We start from the raw sequence: 26,065 nt of genomic DNA, 5'->3' as shown, positions 1-26,065 counted from the left end.
CTCGTTATCTTGTGCCAATTTTCGTTGTAAATTAGATTCACGGAGTTCATTGAAAGGGCGTTTTTCAGTTTTAATTTCATCTTCTACATGTTCCACAAAGTTCGATTGACCTGAATGGCCATATTTAGCATTTCCACTGGCTAAACCATCATTAATATCAGCTGTATCATCATTAGTATTTGGGGTATTATTCTCTATATTTTGCGCAGCATTGACAGACCTTTCCTCAGTAGAATACTGATTGTCGGCGCAAAATACGTTAGTTGTATTCATTCTAGAGTTAGATTCCTGTGTTTCATCATCGTTTATTTGTGATTCTTCTGGCAACATATCAGATAATTGTTCATAATCCTTTCCATTGTCGTCATCAGTTGCAGTTTTATCCATTATATCTTCGTCATCGTCGCCACTGCCATTGCTGCTTTCATTTTCCGTACCACTTTCCCCTAAGTCATCTTCCATTTTATCGCTATTCGAACTTCTAATATCATCATCTAATGAAAGCTCATCTGGAATTTCGAATTCAGAACTGTCTTTCACGTCATCACGTATATGATCCTGATCATGATCTGCCTTTTCATTTTCATCAGCATTTGGAGATGGAGGTGAACCAGAGTTGTTTTCTGAGCCAGATTCATCATCTTCATTATCGGCTGCATTATCTAACTCCTCGCCCGACTTTCCATCATTCGCTTCTCGGTTTTCTTTGGCAACAATTTCAACATCTTCTTGAGCTCCAGACCCTCCGTATTGATCGGACTCTTTAATCTCTTCTCCTTCATCATCGCTATCACTTCCCCATAACTTTTCATCAAGAATCTCTTCATTATCATTATCATCAACTTCTCCCATTTGCTTATCAAGTTCATTTTCATCAACATCTGATTCACTTTCATTTTCACTATCGTCATTTTCCTGTCTAGCTGCATCTTGCATATGACCGTCAAAATCCTCGGACATTTCTATGGCATTATCTTCTGCTTTTAGATCCTTTTGTTCGTCGTTTTTTGATTGTTGACTCTCGCCATCTTGCCTTGCATCTAATAACTATGATAAATTATGCTGTCATATTTTTCTTATTAAATTTATGAAATGGTATTTATTATACCTTTTATGCTGTACAGTAAATATTACCTGATCCTCATTCTCAATCATATCCGATACGTCTTTACTACCTTCACCTTCACCTACACCACCGCTTTCTTGATCTACGAATTCAGTTAAACTATCTCCACCCACTTTACTATCAGATTCCTGTGGTTGACAAAATCCCTACAAATAGATAGGAATTTGATTTATCAAATACAAAAGTCTTTCCGTAAATTCATTATTTGATATGTAAATACCTTTGCCATAAGCTCGACGAAAGTATTCATAAGTATGTGTGATAATTTGCAAGATGTCCGATGCAATAATAAGTATTGATGGAAATAGAATTCGACCAGTAAAACGTAATTAAAAATCAGCGGTTTAATAGTCATCATTACATTACAACAGCATATTAATAATTTTTGGCCAGGAGCGTCATAAAACTCGTCATGTAATTGTGATAATAACCTTATGCTGCTATTGTAGCTCTTAATAATCTTTGGTATGCGCAATTTATCTAAGATATCCAGTACGTTACTCTCCGTAGCAGACAATAGTTCCGGTTGCATTTTCTCGAATTCTCCGTCATCTTCATCTTGCGAAGCTGCTTTAGATTTAACCTGCTCTCCGATGCCTTGGATGTCAGTAGATTGCAACAATATTTGAGCAACATAAAGCGTATGTGTGATTGCGGCATTAACTTCTCGTAAATAATTCTGCATTAAATCGCTATTGATTAAAGCTGTTTCCGCACTAATGTTGATTTGCCAAGTATAAAACTCGTGACATGTTTGAGCAATATCTAGCTTTAACTGAATAAATGGTTCGATACATTTCGATGGTTGGTAAATCCAATCTTGTTCTGCTTTAAAAGCTTCCTCTAAGTCACTAATAATTTCACTTGCAATTTGTAACTTTTCACAAAGCCTCGCTACACTATCAATTTGCAACCACGATACATAATCATTGTATGAGTGATCATCTATTCTACCGCTATTAGTAGAGACAGCAACGCTTATCAAATCATTTCTTGCAATATTGATCTTTTGGATAAAAGCTATTACTTGCACATCACCTGCGATTGCTTTACTTACATTAGGCAAATAGTTTATTTGCCATGGCGTTGGTAATGGTTCAAGTCGGGTTGTCGGACAGCATTCAAGAAGTAGTCGCATTTCTAGTAAACCCTTTAAAGTATTTCTGGTTAATCTTTTAATACGGTTAATCCATGTTATGCTTTGCGTCTGAGGAGGCAAATCGGATGGTTCTATTCCTTCAGTAATCTTATGCCTCGGCTTAATTCTAGCAATACGTTCTCTAATGACATTTAGTTCGTATAATTCGTCAGCTAGCAATGATACCTTACCCTTTTGTACGATGATTTTACGAAGGATCTCTGATCCGAATCCATGACATCTTTCTACGTCATTATAGGTTAAATCTTCAGAAGGGGAATTTAGAGCAGTTATTAAAGCAAAATAGTGAGAGCAGCTTTTATAGAAATATGATTCGCATTTATTCCAAATAGTGGTGAAGGCAGCCGCTGCTTCTTTACTGGATATAGTATTCCAGTGCTTAATAGTGTACTCGTCGATTGGTTTACACAAAAATATTTTTTCTTGGATTCCATCTTTATCATATCGCAAACCTTTACGATAGGACATACCAATAGACTTTAGGCTCAAGAAAAGCATGGCCAATGAACGGCGTTTACGTAACCCTAACAGCTTTACATCAGCTAATTTTTTAGTATCTAATCGTGCTGTATCATCTTGCAGTTCTTTTATAGTTTCAATGATAACTTCACAAAAACCGTTTAATTTTAAAACAAGAGATGAATAGTTTCTCGTTCCAGTTACAGTATCAGAAATTGCACGAAATTTACTAGTCATTGACGATATTCGTGATAACACATTGGTTTGTGCTGTAGCGGCATCGTTAGTAAAAACATTTTGAACTAAAGTGCTCTCAAAAAAAGTTGCCAAATCCACCTTACGTTCATTCTCTTTCAAGTCTCCGTCAGTTGAAGGTTGAAATTCGGCTCCACTGGAGAAAATTGAAATCTCTAAAGGTGGGCTTACATGAAATGATTGAGAGGTAAACACTAATAGAGGTCCAACCGGTTCCGATAAACATTGTCGAAATCTTTTAATATATTTATGTAACGTACGATGTGTGCGTGATATTCCTTCCTTTAGTGACCAATAGTTATAATCATTCCATTTCGATATTTTAACGAAATCTTGTAGCTCCTTATCAATTGGTGAACGCATTGATTTCACCTTATCTTCAACAAGACGCAGAAATTGAAAATAATATTGATATATGTTACCCAGAATACTCTGTAAGTGTTCTATATTGGTGCTAAAAATATTAGTACTGTTTCTGAACGCTGAGTGCTTTTCGTAAGTTAATTGACAATAAAATGAACGTAATAAATCTAACCGAGCCGTGAATTCCCCTAAATTACTGTTCTCAACGAATTGGCTTAATGTCTTGACAATTTCAGAACAACTTAGCTTGTTGCTCTCATTATCTGATTTAATAAATTGAATATATAATTCATAGATATGAAACCACCATCGGTTTGCACTACTCTTAAAATTATGATGAACTAAATCTAATAACTTAGACCAAGATTTTAATTCTATACTTCTCCATCGAATAATTAACTTTGTAACCTCATCCAAGTGGCAACGAATTGAAACTGCTTTACTAGCATAACTCTCCCAATCCTGTGCTTTCTTCAAGATAAATTCTAATCCAGTTAGATATTTCATTAACGGACTACTACTTGAAAATGATAGTACACGTCGAATGGATGTTTGTAATTCATGTAGTACGGGATGATCGGGCCATTCAATAAGTATTTCATCTAAACGGCACATTAAACTTTTCATAACCGCCGGTAACTCTTGAGCTTCACCAATGTTAGGGTCCTGGTAGAAGTCGTAAATGTAGTCGCGATATCCTGGTAAGAAAATTGTATCTTTATCCGCTAAATCGACATCTGTGTCTGTTACCTCATCCAGTAAAAACTTACTCATCAGGATATGAGAACGAATGCAAGATGAATCCAGATCAGCATTAACAGCAAATTTTAATAATTTTTTGATCGAACTAGCCAGCACATATTTACGTTGAAATAATGTTTTATAAACTTTATCTGAATATTTGAGTACGTTATGATCACTTATCTTCTCCAATGTTGATAAAATACCGAAAACTACTCCGTGTAGGCTCGTTAACTCTTGAATATCAACGTCTTGAAAGTCAAATTTCGATAGCGTACTTTCCTTCGTCATCGTACTGTCTTGAGTCTCCTCAAATTCATTATTGTATGTAGGAAATAGTAGTCTAATTTCCTCATTGTCATGAATCTCTTCATCTTCCGTTATATGCTCTTGAATTTTATATTTAAACATACTACGTTGCTGATCTTCCTTTAATTCTTTTTTCATCTGATGGTCTTTCCACATTACGTAATAACACTCAAAAATTGAAAGTACCGGTCCAAAATCGACATCTGCGATACAATAGCTTTGTTCGATGACAGTACTATAAGCTAACAGTAGTAAAATATTTGATAGCTGCGCTTTCAGCTCATTACTTTTACGTGGAGTACTTGTTCCGACGATACTTTTAAAAACAGAGTTTACGTTTGAATCTAGTAAGTATGTAATTGTTCGAGCGTTATCATCAGCTGGGTAAACAATTAATGTTCGTATAATGCTATCGCTAATTAATTTTAAATCCCAGAAATTAGAATTGTCCTGATTATCTGATTTAAAGAATTGGGATACTTGATGAATGTTCATTGTCGGTGATGCTGAAAGTCGCATTCCAAAACGCATAAATGACAATGCTATAGAAAACGGCATATGAATATCAACATAAGCAGGATAATTTGCCTGTATATTATTTATAACCCCTAACATAGATCTTTGCCATGCAATTTCCTTGGCCAACGACGTTTCATCACGTTCAGAAGGTATTCCTTTGCAGTTCTCTACATTTAAACTTTGTAACAGCTGAACAATATTAGCAGGTAACGTTAAGCTTTGTCGAATATTGTTAATATCTAATATTAACTTATCATATTGAGGTGAAGATGGCCTAAAAGCAGTTTTATTTTCCAATTTCTTGATAGATTCTTGCAAAGAACAACGCCTTTTTATCACATTTTCTTCATGAGGTGACACATAATATGGTATCTCAGTACAACTTGGTTCATTATCACTAGTGTAGGGAAATCCGGCCAATAAATTATATGCTTGTAGTCTTACTTTGATTTCAGACTTAGTTTCTTCTAATTCTTCTTTAAGAAAATTTAACTTTGTTGCACGTTTGATTAATGGATCAACAGGATCTGTAGGTGCTGCAAAGATTGATAATAATAATCCAAGTTTGACCCACGCTGAGCCCAAATAGAACAGCATACAACGGTCAGATTTAATCTCTCTATCATCGCTAAGATAACTCTCCATTGCTAAGCGTAAATCTTCCAGTAACCCTAGTACTAAATTCTTCACCAATTGGAGGCTACTGCGGTATGCCATATCTGAAGAATTTTCTATTTCAGTATCAGCAATTGCAGCACTCAACATCTCCAAAAATTTGATGTCTTGGACCTTCCGTATTGACAAGCAATCAGTAATAAAGCTATTACACAGATCATCTAGTCTTGGCATTTCAGTGGCAAAAATTGTTCGATAAGCTAACAATACTCTAGATGTCATGAAACATATAGTATTATAATTTGTACTCCATATATTGTTATAACTGTGACAGATTTGTGAGAAATTGCACCAAAGAAATGAAGCTATAGTATTTAATTGCTTAATTTTTTCCTTCAATTGACCAATCTGGGCTAGATTGTAATATTTATTACTGATTGCAGTTTCCTGTGAGATTAATCCAAACATACTATCAGTGATAATGTTGCCGTAAAATAATTCACACGGTCCTCCCAAGTCATTCTTTATATCATTTTCAGTTAAAGATAAGAGGCTTTGCCATCTAAAGACACCCTCACTACCACTGAAGTCCCAATATGAGTTCATAGTATCAAATAATAATTGTTGCGTAGTTACCTCCAATAGGTCAATCTTATCCTCACATTCAAATTCATTCATTATACGTCGGAACGGAGAGAAGTACTTGGGTGATTGCATAGTATACCGTAAACCGAATTCTACATGTTGACGTAATTCCTTAAAAATACCATGCCAGTTAACATCTTGTCTATTTATGTCATAAAGCCAGGCTATCAAAGTATTTTGGAGAAGCTGTCGGTGAGTAATGATACTTTTTTCAAACACAGGTCCAAAGTAGTTAATTGTACTTGAAAGGTCTATTAAATTCATTTCTAATTCATTCGATTCGTCAATCGTAGTACCGAAAGATTGGAGAGAATTACCAATTTTATCATTTTGTAATGTTTCTTCCACTTTATTGATAGCTGATAATATATTAAGATTATCAACCAAACAGTCACTAATGTTTTCTTTCTTAACGAACATCACTGACGCAGCAATATTTAATATCAGTTGCCGAAAATAATAGTCGGATCGCAAATTAAATTGTAACGCCAGCAATCTCATCATTTTCAATGAATCTACAGGAATATCATAACGATAAATTTTTAAGCTTCTATCAATATGAACTATTTTCATATTTAATTCTAGATGCTTCTGACTTTTATAAGCCATTGGTTTATGAAAGATTTTCAGACCGGCAGTTTTGAATAATTTCGTAGTGCTGTAATCAAGGTAACTGTTTAATTTCTCTACTACAACTTGTAATTCACCTTCGATCGTTGCATTATAAGTAAAGGAAAGCTTGTTTAAACACTTAGACTTGAACCATTTCCATAACAACGATAAAGTTTGAATCTTGAACTTTTCAAGGGGCAAATTACACTCCTGATATAATCTAGCTCGCCAATTTAGGCAATCTAACAGTTCTTCTGCAGCATTATCTGAAATAGTCCAGGACTCATTACAAATTGTATTAAGAAAGCATTTATCGAAATTTCGAAACAAAGGTTCTATATGAGCAATTACTGGATGAGGCAAATCGATTATTGATATTTTCCCCTCCTTTGCAAGCTTCGATGATGACAGTAAAGAATTATTAGTTTTGTGAACATTCCAGCAACGTCGGAAGTCACATAATTCTTGGGCATGATTTTGTATAAATTGTAAAAGAATAGCTTTCTTATTAATTGAAGAAGATGAGCACTGGGCAACTATTTGAGTTGTTGCCTCTTTGGAGATGCCAATATTTGAAAAGAAGCCGTTAGGTAAATGTTTCTCCGAGAGTATAAAAGGAAGAAAGGCAGGTATTTCGTCGTAAAGACACCGTGTATATGGATGTTCGAAAACATCAATTAAGAGCTTTTCGGCGTAATTCAAGTAATGTAATATAGCAGAATCATTAAAATATCCTTTTAGGTAACATATCCAATTCCGACGAAGTTTCCAATCTGCCATCGAGCTTTTTTCAATAAATATCTTTATGGCATTTTGCTTATCACGAGTCAAGCTACTTTCATCGGTGTTCACCAATAATGACTGCAATAGATATCCCTGCCATAAAACGTATCCGTAAATCGGATGAGTAGTCAATTCAGCAACAGACGGAATGAAAATTGCATTTGAATCATCTAGGCGATTTATCGATTCTATGTCAGTTATGCCTATAGTCTTCTACAAGAATAAAGAAATTGTATGACAGCGATTGTTAATATACTGACACATCTACCAATACATTAGTAAATCAAATCTCAGAATGATAACAAATGATCTCACCCCCTCCTTAATCTTAGCGTTAGGTTGTCCCGGAGAATTTAATCGTGGATTGTTTTTGCATATTAGGCCATGAGAATAATACTTACTTGCAAGCTGGGATTCAGATAACATGGTCTGTCGAAAATTGACTATTTTAATGAAAAGAAACAATATTTTAACGATTTTTGTAACCGCCAATCGCTTAATATGATCTTAACATTATTAACTTCATATTCTGACCTGTACCGTCGTCAAGTGATACCATTTGCTTCGCTATAAGATCTAACATAGCAGTATCGCGCAATCCAGTGGCTCTACATAATGTATGAATATCTTGGACGCTAAAAGAATCATTAAGAAATATCTCAATACCACGATTTCTCATAGCCCTTGATAGATCTCCATGCTTAGGGTCAACACACATAATGATTCGGAAATTAGGATGTGGTCGAACGTTTTCTAGTGAACCATCAAGCATGCCACGTTCGGTAATTACTAAAGACCCGTTAGGTTCCAGTAGCGGATTAAGACGATCTAGTACTGACGCATTACAAAAACTAGCGTTGTCAATGAGAAGCCAGTAACCATTCTTCATGGCTTCAACTACAATGCTTTCAATCCATTCAAATTGACCTCCTAGTTTATTCGCATGTTGTTGATACATTTTCTTAACCTTTTGAATTTCTCTTGGTATCTTTTGTAGATCATCATTAAAGCTAAATACTTCAAAAGATTTCGTTATGTTATCTATGATATCGTCCAGATAATCTACTATTTGCCAAAACGAATTTTCAAACCCTAAGTTACTATCGTATATATTCTTAAATGACAGCCACTTATAGAATAACTTGGATATATCAGAATCTCGATTAAATTGTTCCGATGTAAATCTGTTACTGCATAAAAATACCAGATTATCTATGGATTCTATTAACTGTTTTATATGTCGCGTTATTGACACCTGCTCGAAACCTCCGAGCAATTCTGTAGTATCCATTGAACTATTTACAGGAAGCACTTTTAAGATGTTACCAGTAAGTTCGGAAAGTATCCTTACTAAAGAACTTTTACCACATCTACTATTGCCAATTATTATAGGCATCCATTGCATCTCCATACACGTTGCGACAGCTTCTAGCGGCTGCAATATATTTTGTAAAATGTAGTATTCCCTATTTTCAATGTTATTGCCAGATATTAAGCGACGCGGAAGACAGGTATAACCAAGCTGAACAAAGTCAGACGACAGCCAAAATTGATGACAAGATTTATACAGCTGGAGCTTTGGATCCAAATGGTTGTCTTGATCACAAAAGCACTCACTATATAATCTATATATCATTTCTCTATCACCATCAGTTCGCATTCTAGATGCATAAATTAACTCAACAAAGCGTCCCGGGTTTACTTCACCGATTTCTTGGTAACGATACAACAGTTCGCACCAGCGAAACAAGTCTCTTAAATTAAATTCCCACAAATTACCAGTTAAACCCCATTTACGCTCAATCGTGACTTCTTTATAGATTAGAGAATTGAATGTAATCATTTTCTGCAATAAATCAGTATCTAAAGTTGGATATGTACTTTTACAAATAAATAAGTAGTCCTGTTCCGTCAATGGATCGATATACACCTGAGTAAAGCGATTGATAAATGATTTGGGAAGGCCTTTTCTACCACCACCTTGTCCAAGAGGATTTTGGCAAGCAAAGATTCGAGTATTTGGTTGGACATTAAAGGTCAGACCTAGCTCTGGAATAAAGACTTCTCCTCTGTGATCGAAACAAGCATTAAGACCCTCTAAGACTGGTTGCGAGGCTAAATTTAATTCATCTAGTAATATCCATTTGCCTGCTTTTAACGCCGATAAGAATGGGCCATCTCTCCACCTAAATTCACCGCTATTGCCACCCTCAACTGGAAGATCACAGCCAAATAAATCAGTAATATCGGTTTGCTCAGACAGATTTATCCTTACTACTTCATTAAGGGTTGCTTTAGCAAGGGCTGTTACTAAGCTGGTTTTACCAACACCCGGTGAGCCCTCTAGTAGGATAGGTTTATTTAGCTGCAATCCTCGCAGAAGTCGTAACGCATTGAATATAGTTGTTGGAGCTTCTATTGCATAATTAAAGCTATCATAGCTATATTTACTTCCTTTCGATATTGAAAAATATTCAATTGAAAACATTTCGGGTGATGAATTGATAATCAAATTTTTCGGTTGACTACCGACTATCTTGTTTACTTGAATCTGTATGTTATTATAGATACTAGTATTAGCAATTTGATTAATAATGAAGTCAAAACAACTCTGTCTGCTATTTGAAATAGACGCAGTATTATTGGTCAATCCACTGCCAGAACCAAGACCATCGATAAAAACCAGACAAGCCCCATGTATGTATGATAAGCAAGAATTCATTTCATATTTAGCAGTACATACATTAATAAAATTAGTCCACGATAGTAAATCCCTTATACTAAATACGAAGTTATTAATTAACTTTGATTTCGAAAACCAATCAATAAAGTTCAAGATATTTTGGCCTATTAATCTCTTTTCATCGCTGCTAGTAGGTAACGTTAAGTTATTTTCGATAATCATCATTAAGTCGTGACGAATACTAGTTACTGGGCACCAAATCTCTGTAAATCGATTGCGAAGGGCTGGAGATAACTCCTTCTTACCATAGTCACCGCTAGGGTTCATTGTAGCGACAACTTTAAATTTAGGGTGGGCGATAATCTGCTCAACTTCATCAGTTAAGGAAGCATTTGTGGCCCCCTTTTCCGCTAAAACTAAGAGTCTCTTATCAGACTCTAAGACACTATTCAACCTTTCAAGCACCGAATCATCAGCTAAGGATATCTCATCAATAAGAAACATACCTCCAGATTGCATAGCCGTCACTAGCGGACCATCATACCATTTAAAAAGTATGCTATTTTTGGAATCTGCACTTTCAGTGGTATCGCACTGACGTAATGGTCGTAAGTTACCAATAAAATCAGCGGTATCGGTGTGCATGTGGCAATTGACAGTGAACAATTCCTGCCTATATAATTCTGCAAATACCTGACAAACAGTCGTTTTACCGCAGCCAGTTTCACCTACTAGTAATACAGGTTCACCAAAACTCAAAGCACGGCTAACAAGAACAGCGAGCCTTCGAAAATTATGGGTTAGTACAACACGTGGTGTCTCCGTATAGCCATCCTGTAAAGACATAATAGCATTTAATGATGTACGTGTAGTATCCGACCAATGCGTTGAAGTAGTAAGCATTCGTTCATTATTTGATCCATATAGTAATTCCGGGTTAATTTCTCTTTTAAAGTGCTTTTTGATAACATCTATAATGACTTGCTCTTCACTTTCGCAGCGCACTCTACCTGCTAACAGCATATAACCTTCGTCGGCCAGGTGCTGATCCCAGTCATAAAATTTTTTTTCATCACTTCTTTCAGCATTGCGATAACGTTCAGCCCAACGGAACAAATCTCGTAATGTGATAAAGCCTCTTTTACCAGCAAAAACATTAGACTGGCATCGAAGTGTCTGTAGATTATGCATTACTTTGACAAGCTTCTGACCATACGATTCCGGAAGTTTGCAACGTTCACATAGTATTGTTATTAATTCTTTTGATGGAATTTCGTCATAGTGTAATTCAATAAAACGATTTCTAAAGGCTCTCGATAAAATCTTTCTTCCACCGTAATGACCAGCAGGATTTTGCGTAGCAAAAATTCTGAACCGATGGTGGGCTGGAACTACTTCCTGTGTTTCAGTGATAAAAAGTTCTCGGTTATCATCTAAAACTCGATTAAGAGCTTCTAATACATCACTTGGAGCGAGATTTAATTCATCCAATATAATCCAATAGCCTTTACGCATAGCCATGGGCAGAATACCTTCCTTAAAATATAGTTTGCCATTCTCATTGGCAGTGTAACATCCAATATATTCTTGTAGATCGGTATGTTCATGATTATTAATACGTACACAATGATTACCTGTAGCCTCAGCTAGCCAATGTACAAGACTTGTTTTACCAACGGAAGTTTCACCCTGTAATAGTATAGGGAAGTAACTTAGAGAAACTATTCTAGCAAGGTCTTTCAAGTGCTGCTTTACAGTTGGAGTCATAATATAATTTTCATCGATTTTTTTAATTTTTTCTCCGGCATCGATCCAATATCCTTCAATCGGAACATTCTTGCTAGCATGAGGCTGGGGCAGAGGTATCTGTAACACGGAATTCTTTATACTTGTGGTGGAATTAGTATTTACAATGCAAGATCTGATCAAAGATTCAACAATGTCGTGAGAAGGCGCATCCAGCTGTGTCAGAAAGCTTACGCAAAAACATTCGTACAAGGATCTAATACTAGTCCCACAGGGGTTAGTTGATGCTAGGTTTAATGCCCTACATAAAGTTCTAAGAGTAAAATTAGGCCTACGTCCAGTTCCATCACTTAAAGAAACTTCCGATAATTTTCTAGCTTGCAGATAAAACTTTATTATACCATCAATTTGTAAGCCAGATAGCGCTAAACCTTCCATATAATCTGTAACTAATATCTTTAGGTCATTCTCGTGTAATAACTCATCAACAAATACTTCTGTGAATCTGTTCCTAATACCAGTAGGGATGTCCTTTTTACCAATATCGTTAGCGGGATTCATACAAGCAAATAAATGAAATCCTTCTTGTCTCAGGACAGGCATTATATCTCCTTTCTCTGTCAAAGCAATAGAACCAAATTTGCTTTCCAATATGCTATTTAAGCACTCTAGCGTTTCAGATGAAGCCAAGTTAATTTCATCTAATAATATCCATTCACCATTTTTTAAGGCTTCTGTTAAGGCGCCCTACAATAAAATCAATCAGTTTAGGAAATTAATGGCCCGGAAATAAATTAATTAAGCATACATCTTTTTCGACCTACTTCTTTAAAGGAGAATAGCAGCGCACTTTCAACGAATTTAATCTGCTTTTTCAGTGTATCTATTTCGCTTTTTAGTTCGACCCAATTACTTCTTAAAGTATCTTTATGGCTAGTATCTGCTAGATTAATGATGTATAGCACATTACATTTAATCATTGGGAAATCCCTACATACTGCTTAATTATAATATACCTAATTTTGTTATAGCAGAAACTATAGCGTGTTCGCAAAGTTTTAAAATTGCATTCCATTCTTGGCGTCTAAATGATTCCTAAGATAAAATTTTACATAGTTGTCTTATGATTAACAGCGTTAGTTGGAAGGCTCAATGATAGCAACTCACTTGAATATGGCCAAGAAATTTTATATTCTGCTTCTTTGAGAAGGTTTGGCAAAATAAGGTCTCAAACTTTTGACGGAATGGGGTAATTACATATCTTAATTCGGCAGGCTTAAATCTAATTTGAAATTAAATCATTAATTTATCATAATGGCATAATTCAATCATATTATACAATAAAGTAACTGTAGACCTACCCGCCTAATAAATCAACGGTATCACTTTGCTGACTCATATTAATGACAGTTAATTTGTGACCTAAGGGTTTAATAGCAACGAATATATACAAAATTACTTACTGTGAGCCTACACAATTAGTAGAAGCACTAATGATCTTACCTAATTCTCGAGCTAGAAATTGAATAGTACTTGTTTTACCAGTACCAGTCTCACCAACTAGAAGAACTGGTTCCTGCAGTTTAATGCACTTTGTAATACGTTCCAACAGAATGCATGCTTGTCTTGTAAATGAAAATCTTTTAATGTTAACATCATTCCTACAACGTATTACATCGAATTAAAAGATCTTAGCCAACAATAGCCATTAAAGATGCCAATCTACCAAAAATTTACTATTTTCCTAATGAGGTTCCATAGCTTAGTAAGTGCTAACTTACCATGATAACAAATTACGCTTGCTTCTAACTTTGCCAATAATAGTATTACCGATAGTTATTGAGTCCGAATTACTTTGTATTTGCGGTTTATATTTACGGAATATGTATTCTACCTATAACATTTAAAATATTAATATTCTTATTAACTTTTAAATGACGAAATACAAAGAATGCTATAGCTGTATTGTGTCCAAGTATCGAACTGTGTAGCGTACTTTATCTTTTGATAATCCGAATTTTCCTCCAATCGTATGCAATATCAGCAACCTTTCGTCGCGTGCAGCGACAGCAGAACAGAAGCAGTCGTACACCTACCGAAAAAGTAGAATTATAACTGGAGAATAAACTATTTTTGGCGAATTTGTTTGCACACCTCCTGAAAAATTTCAACAGCTTCAATGCCGGACCAAGAATAAGATTGTATAGCTGATGCTATTCGATTGCAACATTTCATGAAATCTCTACATATAGGATAGAATAAGTCTATGAGTTATTGCAAAACCTCTGCATTTCTTCCATTTAACAATAACATAGGGTGCAGCAATCTCAAATTCGTTCATTTTAAAAATGCACATATACCTCGTAGATAATAATCGTGTACTACCGCAGAAATAACTACCACTTAGATTGCGTTTTTCCTCTCTTAGTATTTCGTAAACCTCTAGAATCTTCTTAAGGATGGTGGTTATATTAGGAAATCGGATGGTAGCCACCTTAAGCAGCAATAACGTAAGAGTATTTTTACATTCAAAAGCGGTGCATACCTAACGAGAGACATGAATAAAGATACATTCTATAATCGAAATGTTATTCTATACACACGATATATACCTTCATTAACTCAATATCAGTTAAACTTGGCAGATGGACTCTTGTCAAGTACAAACAGAGTAATGTAAATTCGCTGTACATATTCGGGGTGTAACCTTCTTTCTCATCTAGTGGCAATCTATATAGTATAAAACAATTAAGCCAATCCCAGTAACCTTTCAATTAGCCGTGACATATCTATGCTAACCTGTATGTCGCAAAGAGTCGAAAGTCAGGATGTACTCTAATTACTGCATTTTGTTCTAAAATAGTTAAGCGGCCGGTCTCAAGCAATGGAAGCAGAATCGAAATCTTTGATAGAATAAGGCAATAAAAATCGATTAAATTAAAACAGCTACTCTATGTTAAGAGAAATATTTCAACTTGAACCGAAAGCTTACAACATCCATTGGAGCACAATCAATATCTTCTAAGAGAAGCCAATATCCTTCTTGCACCGCCTGAAAAAGGAAACTGTCTTTAATTTTTATAGCATCTAGTTAACGCTATCAAGCATGATGTTACCCTAAGCCTTAACAGAAGCTGACAGATTAAAGACGATAAGGCATTATATGCTTACACGAGTTAAAGCACCGGGCCTCCATACAAATTCTCCAGGTACGTTAGTACAACAATACGCACCTAATAGAGACTTTATGATACGCAACATATACATATTACAGTCGCAATCCCGGATCAAAAAATTTAATATATACGCGTCCAGGAGTTGACAAAATTACAATGCTAAAAGACTATTTTATGAGTTCTTACTTTACTATCCATTTGATCGCTCATTTGGACTTTGATAAAATTGGGTGGGCCTATGCGTCCTGTCACTTTTGCTAAATATTCGATGATCATGGTCTTACCAGATCCTACGTAACCTTCAAGTAAAATTGATGAACCAGAAGAAATAGCTAATGCCAATATTTGTAATACTCGAGATGTTGTATCAACGAGCACTGTACGATTGGTTTGGAATATTTCCTAATGTAAGCAAATACCATGTTCACTTATGACAAGCCATATCACCCATACGATGAATAGTTAATTGATAAGGTAAATTAGTATTATCGTTTACCTCATTACTTTTCGCTGAGCAGATTGGTAAAAGAACTCCGCAAACGTTAACTACAGTATCTACCAAAGAGGATGATGGTATTTCCAAAAAATTTTCAACACTATTTTCTGAATCTCTTTCTTTTTCAAGTACTATATCAATCATCGAAAGTTCTTTTTCGAACGGCACACAATAGAGAAATCTAAAAATGAAACGAAATTTTAGTATTATAATGAGAACTGAATAAAATATTTCCACATAGGAAATTATAATAAAACAGTTGCACATTGATGTCGGTTGAATTCAGTTTATGTACATGTCAGTGACAGCCATAAAAATATATGAACGTACCTTAAAGTGAGACGATCATCAATTTCGGATGGCACCAATGAGCTCACAAATTTGCGGCAGGCGCCATTATTTAATTTGGTTGTTATAGCATAACATTGGGCAATTAACCTTATAACCAATATTAAAGAGTTAAAAATATAAGATTTACGGCATACCGTAACATTTCATTGCATTATCATATCGAAATATATCTTAGAAAGAACATTTATCAATGCGAATGCTAATTCAGTTAATATTTCCCATACATCGAACATTAAGTTGTATAGAAATATACATTTGGGCCCATTAAGGACTGTTGCCGCACAAAAATCGTACATACCATCTTAAGTCTGAACATGGATGATCGATAAGTTGCAAAAACTTGGACCAATCGTAAAAGTGTACAAAAGTTTCTCTCGAATATCGAAGAAGTCTATATAAAAATGTTCCAATAAAGAATTATATTGACATGAATGAATTTTGATTCTTTTCAGTAATAACCAATGTAAGATTTGTATAACCTAAATGCTGTCTCCGCTATGATGCAACATTCTTCATCATCCATCTAATGCGTTGATATTTACAAGAATGCATAATAAGGGTTAAAAATAGTTAGAAAAACATTACGGTAGATCACATAGATGCAATATCATTATATACGTACATACATATAATTTTTTAGATAATTAAGCTGATCTTAACAATTTACCTTATTATTTTCACAAAGTTGATAAAAAAAAGGTGGATTCGATTTTAGATATTTTACAACAAATCTGAAATGAATAATGTAGCATTGAACACATCATCATAACCACAAAGTAGTCTAATCGTGTGTGTATGTAATATTATTTTATCTTAGTACAGTACTGAAGGATTTTAGACTGAAGTTGTTATGACATAATCATCCATATTGTAAGTAATATGTCTCTGTACAGTATTAATAGCTTACGGAAGAATACGTGGAGTCTGTGGTAAAATTCGACTCAGGCAATAAGAAAAATGCTGATGCCATAGCCAATTGAATTCTTGCGACTTAGGGCAACGCCGATTACATCTTTCGATCAAGTCAAGGATAATCGCACGAAAAGCTGAAGCAACATGTAAAGTTAATTTTGTGTCCAGTAACATATCAGCAACTTTATCGAGTAAAAGTTGGACGTCCTAGAACAAAAAAAGCCATGGTTTAGTACACCGATACAATTAAAAAGTTTAATTTAAGGCGTCAATTATAATTACTGATGATATATAAGTTGGAATTTTACTCATAATTCGCAATCTAGTGGCAATGAATGTCTTTTATGGTATCAAGCACTCTTAAAATTATAATTATGTGATATATATTTTCTACAGTATTAGCTTATTCATTCAATTATTAGCATTTTCATTGTTGAGCTAAATATACGAAAGCAGAGCAAAATAAATGAACTTTTTTAAGTTCAATTAGTTTTTGTAGTTTAAAATGTCGATAAAATGCGCGTTAGCTGAGATAACTTTCAGTAGTGGCGATACTTGACCCGAAATTGGGTACACGAATCCACAATATATATTCAATAAATAATTACATACGGGTATATAATCAATTGATTGAGTATTTCGTGGAGTTCAAGCATGTCCAGTAGTTGCAAGGTAATGCTACAAACGGTGTGTAACCAGAAATCGATTCTACCCATCACATTAATTTGTACTATATACAGCACAATACTATGCTGTCGCAGTAAATGCTTTTACTGCTGGACCGTATACCATCAAGCATATGCGTATTATGTGTGTATATGCTGCATGACGTTGATATTCATTCAATTTCTTAGCCGTAGTATTCAGTAAAAGCATAAAAGACTAATAACTTTAAAATACTTAATTACACATTGAGCATAAATGCAATCGATCTTAGATATTGTATATTAAAGTGAGCACCTATATTACCGTAGAAAATTTCTGCTTTATATCAGACCAGCAATGAAGTAACTATTTCGATTGCTGAATTGGATATCCATCAAGCATATCCAGTCAACGTGCACAACACGGTTTTAAGGTTGATAGTAGGTTTTATTTTATATAAATATAGCTACTAGTAAGCTATAAAAGCCAGGCGGTCTCAAGTTGTTAAACTATAAATGACTTTGAATGGCAAAATCGATTTAGATATGTATACAGTAGTACAGTTGTCTAGTTTAGGATTTAAATCAAGCATAGTTGTACTGGTACTCGTACGGGTACATGATACTGTGCAAATATGCATGCAATAACTTGATCGGTCAACGTGTATTAGATTTGACCTAGCTATTTATTACTTATTTTGCACCTCAATTCTGCCAAACGTCAACAGAGTGATCGTTATAGAAAATACCTTTATTAGGTACATTGTACTGTATAGCATATATACTTCGTGGAACATGCCTTGGTTCCTTCGTTGTACTTACATACTGTACGGGTCTATATTGTGCTTAGTGCTCTAATTTCTAGTTCAACGAGTAAAATTTAGCAGAACACCGTAAGCTATTACATGAGTGACTGCTTCAAAGTTGTGCAAATTCGTTTTAAGATCCAATATAAGCTATAGCAGACAGGTAATTTCAAGATACTCACAAGATTACTTCCATATTGCCTTACTGGCAACATGATATCTTCATCTACTCCAATCTTCTCACACCATGATGATAATTTGGTGAGGTTGATAAAAAAATTAGCTGTATCCATCTTGACTCTCTTTCCAATCAATCAATTCCAATATGATGACGTAATTTCTCCGGGAATGCTATCAGTACAGCAGTCGATAAAGCAACACCATTTACACATGCACCAATTCAATCAGTTTCTAACTCATTCACAGGAATGTCAGGCTAAATTGCAAAATAGCCGGCTTTCCAGAATGAATGATGAAGGGAGTATTGCTATGAATAACTGCAGGTAAGTAAGTACTCCAATCTTGATCGGAGAGGACATCAACTGGTTGGTGTAATTTAACTACAGTACACGTGCGCAAGGACCCAGCGTCCAGTCCGGTCCAGTCCAGTACAGTATCGTAGGGTTGTAGCACCCTGTACTGTACACTGTACTGTACAATACCTAGAACTGTACAACTAGTCACTGTGTTGGCAGTAAGCAGTTCCTATCATTCGTTACAAATATTGACATACTATACTGTTGTGGTCTGTAACCGACTCGTGCATACAGTACTCTACTGTATACTGTGCTCCTAGTGAGGGAATCGGCGATACTATCAATATACCGTGGGAATATTGCACCTCGATTTTTAAGAATTAACCAGTTTATTAATTAATTCAATGATTATAGCAATGTAACTTCCTTTTTATAATTATTGATATATAATAATCTATATCTACATACGAGTATATAATACTGTGCCTCGATTTTTAAGAATTAACCAATTTATTAATTAATTCAATGATTATAGCAATATAACTTCCGTTATATAATTATTGATATATAATAATCGATATCTATATACGAGTATACTGTCCCTGTTACGCATCTCACTTTTACAGATGTGTGTGCGCTTTACAGTTATAAGCAATGAACTACAAATTAGTATAGAAAATGTATCTAAAATAGTACGCAGAAAGCTAATAATACTGTACTATCTTATCTGAAATGTGTGAGCGTAAGTATGGACCTGATAGAAGCAGCTACTCATAAAAAGAGTATAGCATAACATAGTGTATAAAATATGTAATGTGAATGGCATAAATGCTCCATTTTCTACTTGCTTATACTGTATAAAGTTGTATTGCGCAGTATCTGACATTGAAAGTATATATCATGTTGAAAACACGCTAAGCACCTAAAAAACCATGTAAAACGAAGCAAAAATGAAATAAAGTGACGTACAGTACTTGTATTATTAAAAAAAAGATTTTGTGTGTGTGCGTACATATTACAGTGCATACTATCTATAAATATAATTCTTTATGTACTGTACGCTAGCAGGAAATATTATACAATATCCATACGCTTCGGATAGAACGTAACTTTAGTTTCACATAGTCTTACTATAATATTGAGAGAGAAAAGGCGTCACTGTATAATGTCAAATTTATTTATTGTACAATTGTACATCCGATGAAATAATTAACTCTAAATTCTCAACTTAATTAAGAGAAATTTTATAATAATGGAGACTGCACTAATGCATAATACAAGTACGAATGTAATGATAATGTTAACCTTCGAAATTGAAATTCTAGTTTAGGAAAGCAATCGAAAATCAATACAGTACACCGTCATTTACATTTCTTCGATAGTCTCGGAGATAGGAAATAGAAGGATTTCGATGTTACGTTTAAACGAATCAACAAGTTTAAATATCTATCTAGTCAGTCACAGAGTAGGGTTAATCTGCATATTACATATTGTATACAATATGAGTCTCACAGCCACAAATTGTAAGACTATGCACTATCAATGAAAGGGGAAATGATATCTTCACCAAAATACTGCAGTGACTGGCATACACAATGTACATTATACGTCAACTCTACATCCTAACCATTCGGCGCGACTTAGCGCATACACAGTGTTATTTGTCTACTTTGACTCATGATTCGGGTGGTATCGTTCATAAAAATATCACGAACCCCGCCTCACTAGCAGTCATTGAGGTAGTAGAAAATAGAAATAATAGTATTAGTATCAGCGCTAGGGTACAATTTAATAGATGACGATCATAGTACATAAAATGCAACAGTATCCGGACAAAATTTGTTACAATCCGCATCACAGCTCCTGATAGCTCGTTTGTAACTAGTAATATATATTACAGGCTACTTATAGTTCAATCAGAAAATGAATAGTCACATTTTCTAATTTTAATAAATTCTCTTTCATTCTTGCAAGATAACGTATATAACTTGTTTACTTAGCTTAATCTGCTTTGAATATGACGACCATGAAAATGATGTTAAGTACAAGATATTCTTTACCGTTAAACAGCCTATTGAAATACGGCATGCTGGTATTTCAATACTAGCGGTCAATCATTCGATAGTAAAAAGGACTGCAGTAGTTTGTAATAATTACGTTTTAATAGAATACTCAAAATTCTGAACTTTCCCAATCGAAAATAATATAATGGTAATCAGTAAACAATAGACAATTGAGGTAGCCCCTTCGTACATTAACTTGGGTAAAAAGACACTCCATGAAAATGGATGATATCTCATAACATCAACGAGTAAATAATAGAAGGAAATAATTTGCGATCTGGACAATAACAGGACACCACAATATTGCCATAAATTTAGATAGCTGTTGCTGTAAAGATAGTAAAACATATAGAGATACTAATTAGCCCTTCGAATAAATACGTCCATATTTAACGAAGTCAATGCACGCATATTTAGGTTGCAAACCTCTGTTTTAAACTGTATATGATAAAGGACATGGCTCCGATTAGTTGACCAGTGTAGGTACCGACAAACGTTAATATTACCATTGCAATATCATTGTGCCCTCTTAATCCAACGAATCCAGCTGAAATATCAACTGTGGCCAAACTATTAGAATTTCCCTAAACAAAACAATAGCTCGGCTTAGTTTAATATATAGTTCTATTAAAAGGAATGTTAGATCATACTGTAGACTAACAAGTGCGAAATAGCATGCTTGCCCAATACTATAATGAGCACAGGCTACGAGTAAGGAAGAAATTCTCAACCTGTTGCAAAAAAATGTTTTTGTCGATATTAGTAAAAGTAGCATCGAATAAATTATATAATAATCCTTAGTTCTATAACATATTGTATACTTTGGCCAAATGACTTTGTCGAGTAAATATATCTGCAGTAATACCATGGCCAAAATTGTCGCATTGTGACATCGCGCTAACAGCACCGATAATAAAACTACTCCAGAAAATATCAAGTCCAACTTCTTTACTTTACCTGTAAAGTACTTAGCAATTAGTAGGTTCGCTCCAATTCATAGTAAGATAATTCAAATTACAAAGAAAAAGGTCTATGTTCCTCACATCGACAAAAAATGAATGACCGAATGAGAAGGGTAAGTATACACAGATAAGTTATCCTCGCTTCTATGATACCCCTAATAGTTGCAACATTGCAATATGTATCAGTAGCATCACTGTGAAGCTAACTACACAGTAAACTATTTTTACTTACATATTAGATAGAGGTATAGGTAAGATAGTAGTTCCAAGTGCTGCTCGATATGCATAACAGCATAAAAGTCCGCAAGCTATAATTACTTGTTCGAACTTTGTATGGCACGTCGTGCGTAAAATATGAATTGCCAATAAAGACAGGAGGGAAGTAATTGATAAAATAACTTTGTTATCGGGTCTATTCCATAACAAAATTTAAGACCATTTTTAATTATTCTCATTGCATTATATGCAGTACCATGAAAATTTACATCTATAAACTAATTACTTACAAATTTAGCCAGTCTCCGACGTCTGGAAGATGGGACCATTTATCACCTGTTCGATTCCACGACCTGATAAGACGGCTGCAGGCCAAAATGCAAGTAGAACAAAGAATTTCCTTCTTCGCTTGCCAAATGGAGACTTTATCAGTAGTTGTACTGTCATCAAAGTCGGAGGTAGAGACAAAAGATTGGAGTCTTTGGTCTTCAAAATTAGTTAGATTTGCAGCCATGCCCATCCTATCTTGATGAAAAACAGGTCCAGAATGGGCAGTTTGATCATAGTGTGAGCTACTAACAATCTTGCGGATACGTCTTGTTCCACTTCGGGAAGGAATAGTCCTCGAAGATGCTTTAGCAATAACATTCTCACCCCAACGAGTCTCTGAGAAATACTGTCTTAAAAAGGATAGTGATAACATCGCAAAGAACGTCGGGCATATGTAATACCATGTCTATTGTAATTATGGATAGATATAAATTGGACAGTTTATTTACCGACATGCTCATCTTAATCAACCATAAAATTCTTCTATAATAATTAGAATGTTACCTGGTGTTCTTCCTCGATAAAGCTACTGGAAAATAGCGTAAATGTATGAAAGATAATGCTAATAATCAGAAATTGAAATGCTGTATCAAGCCTACAAAAGTCTATAACCATTCTTTTAAAGTCCTTTGCCAAAACTGCAGCTGAACTTAAGCAACATAGAAAATTCGCTATTCCATAACCGAAGCCGCATACAGTAATTAGAACACAGATAGATTCTATAACGGATGTACTAAAAAGTTTAAATAAATTAGTGTATAGTTATCCGTAAATAAAAGGAATAAGTCCTACGGCATCAATTTTTTCGGATACTTACCTACACAATGCGCTTTTAGTAAAATTTAAACCTGTGCACAATACTAAATGTATTAGCATAATCAAAGAAGAGCAAATAAAGAATATAAAACCAGCAACGGTGCTTGTAAGCTTTTCTATAGGGAGGGTCTGTGGAAATGATCGAAATAACTGAAAGTGGATAAATCCATAGAGCAGGAAAAAATATACCTTAATCAATCATAAAGAAGGTTAACAGAAATTATTCAAACAGAAAATTTTCTAATATGATGCTGCATTAATTCCTATGCATACATATACGTACACATAGCGTATATAGTATAGTATGGAATTACAGTACCTCAAATTGTAATAAAAGTCCAATAGCCATAGTATAAAGGTCGTAATTAGATAAAGAAGCAACCAATCTATCACTTACAGCATGTAATTGGTCAGAATACAGATTTATAATATGTTCTGCTTTCACAATTAGGTGATTACTATTTGAGTGATTTGATCGATGGTACTCTCGAAGCCAATCACTATGTGACTGCTGAATATGTTGATAATGACGCCATAGTGAATCTAGTCATTCAAAATATATCGTAAGATTATTCATTAACATATAGCAATAACATTGAGTGAAGCTTTCAGTAAAATATCTTAAGGTATATACCTGATGGAATATTTTTCTTACAGATGACCATCAGTTGATCGATATTTAACTGAAGAGATCTTAATTTATACCTTAAAGACTCAAGATCATCTTCATAGTTGACGCTAGTTAACTCGTTAATAACAACACCCAAATTATTCTTTGGGATAGGAAAGCCAAAAAGCGTTGAAATTGTTGGCACAAAATCAATTTGATTAACTTGCTTTTGTAACAGCTTATCTACCGTGCTGCTTTTGGGGGATGAAGGTAAGGATTTGTCGGCAAAGGTGGGACTCATAAAGACAAATGGTGTCATTATTTCTGCATATGATGCACCGCCATGGCTGCCAGTATCGCTCATGCCATGATCACCACACAGCACAAACAATGAAGGTAATTTCGTATGTTTATCCTGAACATTACAACGTATTTAAAGATTAGATATTAAACTTGGATTTTCCACTAATTAGATTATTTAACATAGAAAGCTAATAGTTTATACTGGGTACTAACTTTTCAAAGGTACCACTAAATTATATATAATAGTTTAGTTTACCTGATCCTCCAAGGCATTATAGATAACTTTAACAATGTCGTCCATTTCCTTCAATTTTGGTACTACAAGGGGACTGCTTGGTCGGGCCGTATGACCAATATGATCTAATCCGAGGTAATGAAGGATCATCACTTGCCAATCTTTTCGACGTAATTCAGGTCGAACGTGGCGAGTCACATTATTATCAACCTACGTCGCGTAGTAAATATATACGTATCAGTTAAATTACTGTTAATTCAACGCAATTGTAAAATTATCAACTACCATGCAAGAAAAGCTACTATGATATCAATGGTCCAGCAACAAACTAACAATATACAGCAGGCCTACAAAACGATTTTTACCTCATAAAAATCCGAAACAAAAAAAGAAATGACGCCATCTTTTCGCAGAAAGTGCCTTATCAATATCATAAACAAATTAAGTCATTATTAAATGCTATAAGAAGAAGTGAAATGATTGTCAAACAAATATACCCGCATAGGCAATATCAGGCTTACTTAGGAAATAATTTCACCCAGGTATCATCGCCAAAGAAAGTGATATTCCATTTTGCACGGAGAAATTGCGATAAAATATTATCATCATTCAAAGAAGTTGATGCCATATTACCAAAAAAATCCGAAAAGCCAGGTATACTTCCGCTAGTCATAGACTGGAATGAATACCAATAATGTCAAAAGAGTCATCAGAGATAAACTAAATTTATGCATTATATTTCCGTAAAATGTTATCTCCTCCAATATAACTACAGTAGCTACCTACCTTACCTGTTAATAACTGATTAAAGTAAAATAAACCAATTAAGTAACTCTTTAAGTTGGTGGTTATGCATCACAGCAGTCAATATGAAGTAATGTACCTTAATTCTTGGAGTAGTAACTGTAGGTGTATGAGTTTTGACCGGATACCTAGAAATAGGTAGTTGATATCGATGAGCTTTTCAGGTTACATTAATACATGCATTCATTTTAATTAATTAGAATATGCTATCAGGGAATAGCTCTGTAATTGATCTACTAATATACATTGTGACTATTGGTATATTGACGGTCTGGTCTCTGATCTCTTCAACGTTTGCAACCAGGCCTGCAAATCATTACACCTTGTGCAGTAAGAAGTGAATATCTATGCGCGTATCATCATGATTGCTGATTTATTACGATGTTTGATTTAATTACTGATAACATCAAATTTACTAGGTCTCTGTCATTATCTACTTACGCTAGTGCTTGACGTGAATTAATTAACTGCTCAACAAATTGCATACGTTGAGTTTGACTTAAGATAAAATCAGCTCGTAAAGCATCGATGACCATAATGACCAATCGACCAAATTGAGGTGGTATTGTATAATTGCTGCCACACCATACTCCATCGCATCTAGCCGGTTTATACGGTTCTGGTGGAGTAGTCACTAAAGTAGAGTACCCTGCAGCATTAGTCTTAATAGGAAAGTAGCCTTTAGCAAATAGCCCTATTGCAACTAAGTGATAAACTACCAAGATCAGTAAGAATAGTTTATGCCGATCGAGGTCCATCTTTGCATGGGGACAGTACTTCAACGAGAAGAGCCACAAATGATGTCTTAATACCGATCCGTTTGAAAACTAACTTTTAGCACTTGACAGCT

General features: G+C 34.7%; 2 protein-coding genes across 2 annotated transcripts; both read right to left on the bottom strand.

The window, feature by feature from the left end:
- Positions 1 to 8,082: 8,082 nt before the first annotated feature.
- TRIADDRAFT_27999 (uncharacterized protein) lies at positions 8,083 to 15,569 on the bottom strand (the record flags this gene model as incomplete). The annotated part of the gene is made up of 13 exons (XM_002113861.1): positions 8,083 to 12,135; positions 12,250 to 12,762; positions 12,840 to 12,958; positions 13,032 to 13,110; positions 13,183 to 13,297; positions 13,377 to 13,437; positions 13,519 to 13,676; positions 14,262 to 14,509; positions 14,619 to 14,745; positions 14,815 to 14,918; positions 15,008 to 15,067; positions 15,187 to 15,258; positions 15,378 to 15,569. Coding segments are annotated over 13 exons (5,901 nt in total), but the record flags the coding sequence as incomplete, so codon positions are not given.
- Positions 15,570 to 21,029: 5,460 nt separating this feature from the next.
- TRIADDRAFT_57788 (uncharacterized protein) lies at positions 21,030 to 25,973 on the bottom strand (the record flags this gene model as incomplete). Its single annotated transcript, XM_002113860.1, has 14 exons — positions 21,030 to 21,267; positions 21,366 to 21,523; positions 21,601 to 21,670; positions 22,134 to 22,313; positions 22,408 to 22,853; positions 22,952 to 23,009; positions 23,265 to 23,452; positions 23,661 to 23,806; positions 23,898 to 24,288; positions 24,433 to 24,621; positions 24,777 to 24,831; positions 24,933 to 25,087; positions 25,295 to 25,343; positions 25,657 to 25,973. The coding sequence occupies 14 exons, from the start codon at positions 25,971 to 25,973 to the stop codon at positions 21,030 to 21,032; spliced, it is 2,640 nt and encodes an 879-aa protein (XP_002113896.1).
- Positions 25,974 to 26,065: the final 92 nt, after the last annotated feature.

This window comes from Trichoplax adhaerens, genomic scaffold (genome assembly GCF_000150275.1).
Source record: "Trichoplax adhaerens TRIADscaffold_7 genomic scaffold, whole genome shotgun sequence".
Taxonomy (NCBI): domain Eukaryota; kingdom Metazoa; phylum Placozoa; class Uniplacotomia; order Trichoplacea; family Trichoplacidae; genus Trichoplax; species Trichoplax adhaerens.
The sequence above is the reverse complement of the archived record's forward strand: the minus strand, read 5'-3'. Positions and strand labels throughout refer to the sequence as shown.